Source organism: Cajanus cajan, chromosome 9 (genome assembly GCF_000230855.2).
Source record: "Cajanus cajan strain Asha chromosome 9, NIPB_CcT2T_4, whole genome shotgun sequence".
Taxonomy (NCBI): domain Eukaryota; kingdom Viridiplantae; phylum Streptophyta; class Magnoliopsida; order Fabales; family Fabaceae; genus Cajanus; species Cajanus cajan.
In genome coordinates, this window is record NC_138525.1 from 55,059,010 (window position 1) to 55,070,657 (window position 11,648).

At 31.4% G+C, this 11,648-nt stretch overlaps 2 protein-coding genes across 3 annotated transcripts; one reads left to right on the forward strand and one right to left on the reverse strand.

The window, feature by feature from the left end:
- The first annotated feature begins 395 nt into the window (after window positions 1–395).
- LOC109815004 (protein NETWORKED 2A) lies at window positions 396–4,802 on the forward strand. Its single transcript, XM_020379574.3, has 3 exons — window positions 396–954; window positions 1,495–3,209; window positions 3,568–4,802. The coding sequence occupies exons 1-3, from the start codon at window positions 861–863 to the stop codon at window positions 4,612–4,614; spliced, it is 2,856 nt and encodes a 951-aa protein (XP_020235163.2). The 5' UTR covers window positions 396–860; the 3' UTR covers window positions 4,615–4,802.
- Window positions 4,803–5,729: 927 nt separating this feature from the next.
- LOC109815025 (uncharacterized) lies at window positions 5,730–10,647 on the reverse strand. 2 transcript variants are annotated; one of them, XM_020379605.3, is made up of 5 exons: window positions 10,452–10,647; window positions 10,151–10,340; window positions 8,549–8,626; window positions 6,836–7,222; window positions 5,730–5,876 (listed from the first exon to the last, which is right to left on the reverse strand). In XM_020379605.3, the coding sequence occupies exons 1-5, from the start codon at window positions 10,511–10,513 to the stop codon at window positions 5,835–5,837; spliced, it is 759 nt and encodes a 252-aa protein (XP_020235194.1). In that variant the 5' UTR covers window positions 10,514–10,647; the 3' UTR covers window positions 5,730–5,834. The 2 variants fall into 2 exon arrangements, with proteins under 2 accessions (XP_020235194.1, XP_029130517.1); XM_029274684.2 differs by having other exon boundaries at window positions 8,549–8,632; window positions 10,452–10,646.
- Window positions 10,648–11,648: the final 1,001 nt, after the last annotated feature.

The window sequence follows — 11,648 nt, forward strand, 5'->3', positions numbered from 1 at the left end:
TAAAACAAAATAATTGCACTATGTAACTTTTTATTTCTAGGCTTTCCAGCATATAATCTTCTAACAGAAACCGATATGCGGATGCCCTCATCCCAAGGACAACAAATTAACAACGTTAACTAATTATATGGAAAATTAACATGTAATATCTTACGGTCGTATTAATTTTAAACATTTTTATTCACGTTAGTTCCATTTTTTTCTAAAGAAAAGTGGTTAATCGAATTATGAAAAAGGTTATTAGTAAGAATCCTAGAGATACGAAAATTAATATTCATCTCTACTTTCATCGAAGTTCTTTTTTAAAAAAAAATAAATAATATTTGTCTAATAACATAGACACATATGGGTTCCTAATGCATGAAAGAAACAGTTTGCAACATACCATTGCTGTCGAATTATGGTGAGGAAGTTAGAACTAATTAGCTCGTTGTTACTATAGCAACCGAAAACTTTCCCAAAACATACCCATCATAATAGAAAAAGGACCAAGTATTTATGTTCTTGTTAAATTCCTTTTCTTAGGTTCAGCCTGGCTAAACCAACCCAACAAGGAAAATTTATGAATATAAGCCCTCCAACTTTTGAGCACTTCAAAGGAGCCAACACCTTACACGTATGCATGTGGCGAAGTATCCTCCTCTCCATGTGTACCCCATAAGAGGACATTTTCGCCAACCTATGGGTTTCTTTTCCCCTCAGTTTCATTAATCACCATGTCAATCAAAATCAAAGCTTTTCTCTGATCAGAAATTTTGTGCATCATTGTTTGTCTATCACATTGTTGGCTTCAGTAAATCTTCATCACCAAGGTTTTACTTCAATGGGTTGAATGTGTATGATTGCTACCTAGAACAAAAATGTTGCAAAGGGCAGCAAGCAATGCATATACATGGTGGTGGGCCAGCCACATCAGGACAAAGCAGTCAAAATGGCTGGATCAAAGCCTCCAAGGTACGTTTGTTAGTATGCATGTATCTAATTGATCCTCAATAATCAATCTGGACTCTTTTTTATTTTATTTCTTTTTCCAATATCTCTAGTAACATAAAAACATAGGTTCATCAACATAAGACCTAGGAGGTATCAAATTATAAAAATTTCAGGCAATTTTAGAATGACCAACATTCTCATTTTCTCTTGATTTCCCTAACTATTTGGGAAAATTTGTGGAAATTTGTTGATCATGATTCCTTGCAACTCACATGCATAAACATTATGTTTTTCTTTCAATGTATAGTAGTTACCTTTTATGCACCATTGTCTGGGGTGGTACATGTTATGTACACATAAAAAGACATGGTGTAGAATTAATCCATGATTTTAGAGAAAGTGAAGCAAAATGGTAGAAACATAGGAAAATAGATTAATGGTATAGTTGTGTCAATTTCATGGGTGCATAAACCTCCCTGTGTTTCTAAGAACTGAAGTTCTCATCTAAATGAATTTACTTTAACTTTTTGAATAAAATTTACTGTCTATGAATAATAACAGATATGGAGGAGAAGGTTACTGAAACCCTCTCCATCCTGTGTGATGAGGGGGACTCATTTGCAAAGAGGGCTGAAATGTATTACAAGAAGAGGCCAGAGCTGGTAAATTTTGCGCAAGAAGCCTTTAGAGCATATAAAGCCTTAGCAGAGAGATATGATCATTTATCAAAGGAACTCCAAAGTGCAAACCGCACAATAGCCAGCGTCTTCCCAGACCAAGTTCCATGTCAAATTGAAGAAGATGATGAAGAAGAAAGTGACACAGGAACTAATTCATCAACACCAGTCCCCGACAACAAACAAACACAAAATAAACCAACAATTCCTAAAGTTCCCAAGACACCAAAGAAGGAGTTTAGAAGTCCATCCATGTTTCTCTCCAGAAAGGGCAATCTTAGGAGGTCTAGTAGCTCTGCAAAATATGTTCCAAACGTTATGACTTCAGGTCTTTCCAAGGTTGAAGCCTTAACAGAAATTGACAAGCTTCAGAAAGAAATATTGGCATTACAAACTGAGAAAGAGTTTGTGAGGAGTTTGTATGAACGCGCCTATGAAAAGTACTGGGAGATTGAAGACCAGATCACATCAATGCAGAAAAGAGTTTGCAGTTTGCAAGATGAGTTTGGTGTTGGTACAATGATAGAAGACAATGATGCTAGAGCTTTGATGGCAGCCACAGCTCTAAAATCATGCCAAGAGACCCTGAAAAAGTTGCAAGAGATACAAGAAAAATCATCTAAAGAAGCTAAAGAGGAGTATGAAAAGGTTAAGAAAGCTCACGAGATGTTTGAGACCCTTAGAGACCAATTCATTTCTAAATATATGAGTAAACAAGACCAAGTTCCTGAGAGTGCAGGAACGGATAAAAAATGCATAGATGAAGAGATGGATCACTTGGAGCAAGAGGAGCATGATGTGGGGCTGTTGAGAGAGAAGATTAAACAAAAGTTGGAGGAAAATTCAGGTAATACCCTCACTGTGACTGAAATGGCTGAGTGCATTGATGAGCTTGTAAATAAGGTTGTTACCTTGGAAACTGCGGTTTCATCTCAGACTGGTTTGGTAAAGACACTAAAATCAGAAACAGATGAACTTCACACAAACATAAGGAAGTTGAATGAAGACAAGGAAATGCTCATAGAAGGCTCAGAAGCTACCAACCAGAGGCTAAAGAAATTGGAGGATGAGTTGCAGAGAGTTAAAATGCTCAACCGAAGTGTCAGATCTCAAGACAACACCCTCCAAACACACTTCACTGAAGCAAGCTGTAACATTGAGCACCTTTCTGAAAAATTGAATTACATGAAACAAGATGAGGAGGGGGAGGAGAACTTGGTACTTTACAAGAAGAAAAGTGCTGCTGATGATAAACCAGGGACTGAAAAACTTGGTGCTAACTTGTCGACAATAAAGGATGAGGATGATAACAGGTCCAATTTGAGTGATAGAACTTTAAGTGTTCAGAAGCTGGTACAACCAGATAAGGATGATTTATCTGATACAGTGAGCAACCTTGACACTGAATCACATGATTTGGAAGCTAGTGAGGAAGATCAACCTAATTGGAGGCAGATGTTTATAAGTGGATTAGATGACAGAGAAAAGATTCTGCTGGAGGAGTACACTTCGGTCTTAGTGAATTATAAGGATGTCAGGGTGAAGCTCAATGATGTGGAAAAGAAAAATCGGGACAGCATTTTTGAGTTGACACTTCAGGTAAGCAATGATCAATCTATAACGTTTACTTAATATGTATAATTTAACTTATTGATGAAATTCCAAAACAAGTATAGAATATATTAAATATTCTAGCATGATTTTATTATTAGCAGTATGGTATTCACAATTTTAAGTATAAAACAAACATCCACTTGCATAAATATTCTTAGATTAAGAAAGAAAAGCTCCATTTATTTTAAAAGAGAATAGTAGTTATAAAACAAAGTAGAATGTTTTGATATTATTGTCTAAACAATACAAGAACTTCTCCTTATAAATAGAGTACATTGCTATGGCTTTGGTATTAAATAGTGAGGACAATGACCTCCACTCTTATATAGAATTTCCCTTGCAGCTAAGGGAAATGAGGAATGCTCTTGTGACAAAGGATAAAGAGATACAGATTTTACATCAGAAGATGAACTGTCCAGATGGAAATCCGGATGAAAGTCCCTACACCACCACCACAGAATACAAATACACGCCACATGAAGGGCTTCTTCAAAAAGCAGGTCAAGAAGCGGAGTCAAAAATTTCATCTTCAAATTTAGATGCAAAATCCCATTTTGCAGAACAAGTTGAATCTGAGAGAACAGGAAATAATGCCTTATCATCTATGAGAATGACACTAGAGAAGCTGATGGCACATCAAGATAAGTGCCATGATCTTTCAGATTTGGAAAAGAAATTCCGTTCGGACATTGACGATTTGCTAGAAGAGAACCTGGAGTTTTGGCTGAGGTTTAGCACTTCAGTTCATCAGATTCAAAAGTTCCAAAACTCTATTCAGGACTTAAAAGCTGAGCTAAAATTGATAAGGGAAAAAAACAAGAAGTCTGAAGGGTATTCATATTCTAAACCACAGCCTATACAATCTCAACTCAAGCCAATATTCAGACACCTAAGAGAGATAAGAACTGAGTTATCACTGTGGGTGGAACACAATGCAGTGTTGCAGGATGAACTGCAAGGAAGGTACTCATCTTTGTCCAACATCCAAGATGAGATTGCAAGAGCAGCAAACATGGAATCCGGTGCTGAAGAGGCCGAGCTAATGAGTAAGTACCAAGCTGCAAAGTTTCAGGGTGAGATTCTCAACATGAAGCAAGAGAACAGCAAGGTTGCAAGCGAACTGCAAGCAGGTCTTAGCCTTGTGAAGGGAATGAAGGATGACGTCGAGAAGACACTAGATGAGCTAGATGGAGTCATTGGTACTGATAGTAATGTTAATAAGAGTAATGCTCATATGAAACACTCCAGTAGTCGTGCTCGAATACCCTTGAGATCTTTCTTATTTGGAGTCAAGTTAAAGAAGCAAAAGCATCACCCATCTCTATTTGCATGTGTCAATCCAACATTTAACAGACAATACAGTATCACTGAAGCACCCGAACCACAATAAGATCAACTTCCACTACCCTACGAGTAGTCTTGCTGCATTTAATTTCATATTTTGACATACAACCCTTTCTTATAATGCACTAGTTCTTGTGTATTCACATATTAGGGAAAACAAATGATTTTTTCTGTAAATTTCATGTCAAAGTATGTCTCCTTTTAAATGTTTAATTTCATAAACATTAATAAGCATACATGTTTTAAATATATACTTTTTCCGCCATATTTAACTAAGAAAATGGGACCGTTAGGAAAAGAATTTAGTTGGACACAAGGAGATGGTCAAACATCATATTTTGATTCGATAATTGAATTGTAGGAAGGATATGTCTAAAAGCACTTTTTATTGCCACTTTGAATGACATTGACATCCAACATGTTCCAAACCAAGCACACCCCTCATAATATTTATTCTTCAAAACGTTATCAATGAAATATATATTGATCAAAGATGGTTGTCATACTTTTCAATTCTCATCCGTGCTATAACTAGTACGAGTCTACGAGACATTAAAGTTTTGCCGAATCTGAATTGGTTTATTTCGACCTCCCATATTTATAGAGGGTCAGAAAATCACCCTTCATGGAAATTCTGCACCTCTGCTATTCCTTCCTTAATTCCTATGCTTATGAAGAATGAAGCAGGGGTTATAGTTTAAATCAGTTGATTAGTTTTTTTTTTTTATATTTTTCTTGATCTGTTTAAAAATAATAATAACGATGAAAATTTCAAAACAAAAGATGTGTTATTTCATTTAAATCGAAGAGTTTTTGGTTTACATAATAATGGAAATCTTTATATCAGAATTTTTTTCTATTATTTCTTCCTACTATATTTTTAATGACGAGTTGGTTACACCTGCAACCAAAATAGAAATCTAGCATTTCATGATTTTAAATTTTTGCTGAATTCTATATCAATCATCATTTGTCAGGACTATTAAGAGTAATCTTGTTTTATTTAAAATGAAGGGATATATTGATTCATTCAAATTAAAGAGTTATTTTGCTTCATTTGAATTGGGAATGTTGAAACCAAGTATATTTATGTATTGTAATTATGTATACATTCCCAGAATAAAATTAGATTAGCCTAGGATAGAAACAAATCACTAATAATTAATTGAACAAAAATTTAAATTGAATATTTTGAATTGTTTGGTAAATGGATAAAAACAAACGAATCTTTCGGCGGTAGATTGTAAGCTTTGTTGAGACGATTTATCAACTGGTGCCATCCTCTTTCTTTCGTAAGGTGCTCCACCTCTGCAAGTAATTAAATAATCCACAACAGTATGCAACATGAAAAATAAATATGTTCTACAGGTACTAAATCCACGCAGTCACAAATAACTCAAAATAAACTCCAATCATCACATTAGGCATCTGTATGAGAAAACAAACTCAGGTCTGCAATTTGAATAAAAAAAATAAAAGCGCAAGATATTACATTTGTATGCAATCCCATTATTCATCACATCATTTCATTGAAGCATGAAATCCAAAATCCGAAGAGGAAGACAAAGTCACAAAAATAAAACTCTTTGTTTTCTTCTAACAACATTTAAATAATGTCCTTTCATTGTTCCATTTGTTTAAACTTTAAAATAATGATTTTAAACAAATACTTTAAAAATAATTAAGAAGATAATAGGATTGTTTCTTTTAAAAAATTGTAGACAAATACATTAAAAAGCAAAAAGTACTTATTTTATTAAAAAATATTTTTATAAAAAAAATTAAACAAACGGAATATATATTTAGTTAGTTGTCAAAAGATCAAATAGATTTAATCGATATAAAATTAATAGATTAGAAATATATTTCAACTACATGCAAACCTATTTTTTTCATTCAAATTGAATGTTCAATATGCTTCCATATAAGATGTCAAGATACTTAAAAAACTTCAGTGTCACTTTATTTACCTCCTAACCGAATTAGATTAATTTAAAATAAAGTCTTAGAATATTAAAATAAAAAATTTTAAAAAATCAAACAAAGTTGCTTCCGATAGTAGAAGAAAACAAAATCTGAAAGGTCCACTTTACTCATCATTTGATCAACGTGATACTGATAACATATGTTAATCATGCATGCTTAACATATTTACTGGTTAAAAGCCTGAAAATAGTACACCACTCATAAAATAAAATAAAAAAAACATATTAATAACAAATAATTAATGGTTATATAAGTTCACAGTTTAGGGCTGGAAAAATCACCTTACACAACTGTGAGGTACTTCTCTTAATAGGAAAGTCATCTCTTTTAGCCATATGCGCCCAATTCCCTTCACCCCACTTCTGAACAGCTGCCCGTAGTTGCATGTCCTCTTCCTCTGACCACGCTGATCTTTTCTTTTTAATGGATGTGTCGCTACTGACTAACCCTCCACCAGTTTCAACAGCTCTTATATTGGGGGGCAGTGGCTTTCTCTTAACAGTAACTGGAAAAATAATTTCTGTCTCTTGCGTCCTTAGATTAGAGGATTGTGAACTTTCTTTAGCAATTGTAGTTGAATCAAGGACTGGAACATTTATAGTTAATGGTGCCTGAATCACTGAGCTAGTAGAGATGCACTCGTTCAGCTTAAAAGATGATATCATTACCTAAACAATAAATATTTTACAGTAGGACACTTGTCAGAACTGAAGAACAAGAATTAACTATCATAGATAGTTTAAACATTCACACGAAAGTGAACTCTGCCTGTATAAGAAGAACAAAAAAAAAACAGTGTTACTATGCACCACTAACATGTCAGCTAGGCTAACCCTCAGAGTCAGAAGCAAAGCATGAGTATATATACGGAGATAATGTTTGTAAATATATATGGAATATACATGGATCGGGATACAAATTTTTTTTATTTTATATTTATGATGGAAAAAAAAAACTTTGTAGGATCCACTTTTAATTTGTTGGATCCACTTTTTTTAAGATTAGCTGGACTCTCACGCAGGCCACACTCTTCATGCTGTTAATTAAAATTTATCTAGTTTAACTAATTAATGCTACCAAATATATATAATTATATATATATATATAAAAGATCAATTTATTCCAAAAATAAGTTTTTTTAATAGTTATATTCTACATCAAATTTTAATAATTTAGATAAAATATGTAAATTTTTATAAAATTTAAAAATTATTTAATATTCTTTTTGTTGATTCAAATCAACATATAAAGTATTTTTTATAATTATCTATCAATTTGAATTAATTAAATGGAGTATTAAATAATTTTTGAAATTTTTTAAAAGGTTAAATCACTAAAATTTAATATAAAATATAAGTTATTAATCAAAATAAATTTAAATATATCTACTTTTGAAGCTAGTGAATCTCTCCTCATATAAAATATATATATATATATATATATATATATAATTTCAAGACAATAATAGGAAATAAAATTAATTAAGGAAAAAACAAGAAGAATCGATCTCTTCAGACTATAAGGATAATAAAAAATAATAAATAATAAATTATCCAAACGGTACTAGACCTCGTAGTTTATAAACAAATGTTCCCGAAGTTTTTAATATGTTGCCATATTGGCTCGGGCAGAATTATCTCCCATACGTAGATAATAACTAAGTAACCCCGAATGCAGATTAAGAATACAATCCCTTATCATGAGCTAATAATAGTGTTTGAGAATCAAATTCTAAAATCAACTCGAACTCAAGCCCAATTGGTTCATCTTCATAAGATATGGAAGAAGAAACTTATAGCAATAAGAAATGGAATGACTGGGCAGTCAAATACCCTAGATTCCTCTTCTCAAGTTAAATATCTTCTTTAAGAAAATGTTATACATATTCTTCCATATTTGAAATATATATTTAATTAAAATTTGGAGAGTATGCCATGATGCGAATATATAATTAACCAAGAACCAGAATCTTAGCATATCTGGATAGGTTTCACCTTTACACATGCCGCAGCAGTTTCCTTGTTTACACGGGGTAATGCTTCTCGTTCACACTCCAAGTCACTATCATCATCCTGCAACTAAGACTCCAAGTATGTATGAACGAAAGTGTTAAACAAATTCAATAACTTAATTAAGAATAACAAATCAAACAAAAAGACATGATAGAGTGCAAAACTGATTTGAGAAAAGAAAGTTCAAGATCAAAATAGTAATTAAAATAATGATGTAGATGGTGGCTTACAATGTTCATTAATTTACATGCATGTGGTGAATATTTATGCTAATGTCAAACTCAACTATATTCACCGGCTACTACCACTTGATACAATAAAATAATGAACATTGACTTGTAGCTAAATTTGATTTATATTCATCATGAAATATAAATCTAAAAGAAAACAAAGTAGTTTTTATGAATTAGAAATTTATGGATTTTTTTAACAGAATAACTAAATTTGATTTTAAGATTTTCAAAGCAAGAAAAATTGAATAAAAGGCTACAACACAAACTTGGTACTTCATTAATTAACTAAGACTGATAAAATATTTTTAGATTAAGTGTTATTAAAGCTTTGATTTGTAGCTATTTGCATGGTGCAGAAACACTATAGAGTTAGGGCTCATAGGTTCCCTCGGGCTCGGGGTGAGGAATAAGAAAAAAAAAATTATATAATTAAAATATTTATGAAAATATTAATTATAATATTGCATGCCTTTAATTCTTATCAATTGACTTTGCTAACACAGGAAAGGTAGTATAGTACACTCTCTTTCTTTTGATAAAAAGGACTCTTAACTTTTCATAGCAAAAGACACTAAGGCGGCGCAGTACACACATGAACAAATATAAGCAAAGCAATGTAACAACATACACATAAACTTTAAGAAAAGAATAAAGGTAAATAAATGGAAGGAATTATAGATAGAAAGAAAGCAAAAGTGTAAAAAGAGATAAAAAGAAAAGATAAAAGCAAAATAGAATAATCTCGTGATAAAAGAAAGGTGAAAACGTGATTACGTATATATTCATAACTCATAAATTTAACCTCTAAAAATTATAATCTCATTCTCGCTTATATATATCCAACAGTAGCATAAAAGAATAAACACACAAATTATTATAATAAATTAACTTGATAATCGAATCTTTTCATAAAAGAGGACTAAACCTAGCAATAAATTCTTTCTTGAATGAATTTAGCCAATTCCATACATTCCAGAATATCTTACACTGGAGTGTTAAAAATTTATTTTACACATACAACGGATTCATGTATAGTCAGGTTCTATCCCAAAAAAACGCACAGAATATATTCGGTTTCGATCTATCCAGGAAAACACGCACAAGGAAGCTAATGATCCTCACATGACTTAATTACTTTGAAAAAGTCAGTTAAATCATAGATTTAAGAACAAGATAAAGCCATGAGAGGCTTGGTCTCCAAATCCAATCTATGAAAAAACAACAAACATCAAAACATTACTGAGGATATAACAAACAATATAAAAGAAGAAAAAGAAGGAAGATACGAAAATTATAATGCAAACTGTCATCGTGTTAATAATAATTAAAAAGAAAAATGTAATATACAAACCAGTGGAGCATCTTCATTTTCGTTTTCAGTGAAGGAGTGACCATACGCTATATGACGCCACAGCATCTGATACTCTCTTGCATCGGAAATTCCTGTTGTGGTTTTCGCCACCAACTCCTCCCAATCGAACTTAGAGTGTGGATGATTCGCCAATTCCTGAAGCATCACCAAAACAGTTTCTGCATCATACCTGCATAGTGCATACATATATGATGTATAAAAAAAAATCAAAATCAAATTAATTATTAAACTATGATCCTCAGCGAGAAAAAAAAACTTGAAAAATAAAAATGGAACTAACCTTTGCAACAGAGAAGCAGCGTCTTCCTTGCTGAAAGGAACCTTCGTTTGCTTTTTAGTCATTGGCAACAACCTCTTTGGATTCCTTGAAAAGGCTTGAAGCAAATGGAAGTTACAGAAGAAAACACCGTCTCTCTCTCTCTCTCTCGCACCACTCTGTGATATGTGTCTTTCTCTCTCTACACGCAATTTGTGTCCTATTTATAATTTTATATAGTGAAAATGGAAGGGTACGCACCGTAAAGATGCATCGCTTGGGGAAGGGGAAATTCAAAGATTACTAAACTACCCTTGCATTGTGAAATGCGAAAACTGTCATGCCTAATTGTTGGCGTTACCATTAATATTTATTTATTAGGTATTTTTTCCTTTAATGGATATGAATTTTATTTATTTACTCAGAAAATGTACTTTAATATTAATATTTTCCGGTCAAATCATTTAATATTATTGATTTTTTTTACATAAGATTTATATGTTATTTATTGTTTTTTCTACTTTTTATATTCATTAAAATTATAAAATACAGATTAAAAGTAATTAGTTTTTGATCAAAGAGGTTATAACACACTTAATCATAAATAATTATATAATAAAATTCATAGTTTTTATAGTTATTATCTTATAAGTGACATATTTTACACTCAGTTCACGGTGATTAAACTCATTAGTTCTTTTTCTTAAATATATTTATAATGTTATAGCATATTATTTATTTATCTCTTATTTATTATTTTGATATATTTATAGGGTTTTTTTCATTAAGATATAATTAGTAAAAATGGAAGTAGTATTTTTTTAAATATTTAATGATTTATCTATTGATTTTTGTGAAGTTTGACTATTTAGGAAAAAAAAAATTTCTTACCTTATTTTTTGTGTACATGATAATTTTGTTGACTATTATCTTCAAGATATTCATAAAGATTATAAAATAAAAATGTTATATGAATAATATTTTTATAAATCACTTAACACATTTAAAAAAATAAAAGTATTTAATTAGGTATATAATATTCTTAATTAATGTCTTTAATTAGAATAATAGAATAGTTAATAAATTCAATTGAAATCAACCGGTATATTTATCGATAAAATAATTACAAATATATAATACATTTTGTTATTAAAATTCAATTATTATAACTTTATACTTTTGTCCCTTAAAAATACATTTCTTTTTGTTCTTAATTTTTTA

Coding starts and splice junctions, on each gene's coding strand:
- LOC109815004 (XM_020379574.3), top strand. CDS start 861: ATGTTGCAAAGGGCAGCAAGCAATGCATATACATGGTGGTGGGCCAGC. Junction 955..1,494: donor GCTGGATCAAAGCCTCCAAG/GTACGTTTGTTA, acceptor GAATAATAACAG/ATATGGAGGAGAAGGTTACT. Junction 3,210..3,567: donor TTTTTGAGTTGACACTTCAG/GTAAGCAATGAT, acceptor TTTCCCTTGCAG/CTAAGGGAAATGAGGAATGC.
- LOC109815025 (XM_029274684.2), bottom strand. CDS start 10,513: ATGACTAAAAAGCAAACGAAGGTTCCTTTCAGCAAGGAAGACGCTGCT. Junction 10,341..10,451: donor GCTGCTTCTCTGTTGCAAAG/GTTAGTTCCATT, acceptor TGCACTATGCAG/GTATGATGCAGAAACTGTTT. Junction 8,633..10,150: donor AAAATGAAGATGCTCCACTG/GTTTGTATATTA, acceptor TTGGAGTCTTAG/TTGCAGGATGATGATAGTGA.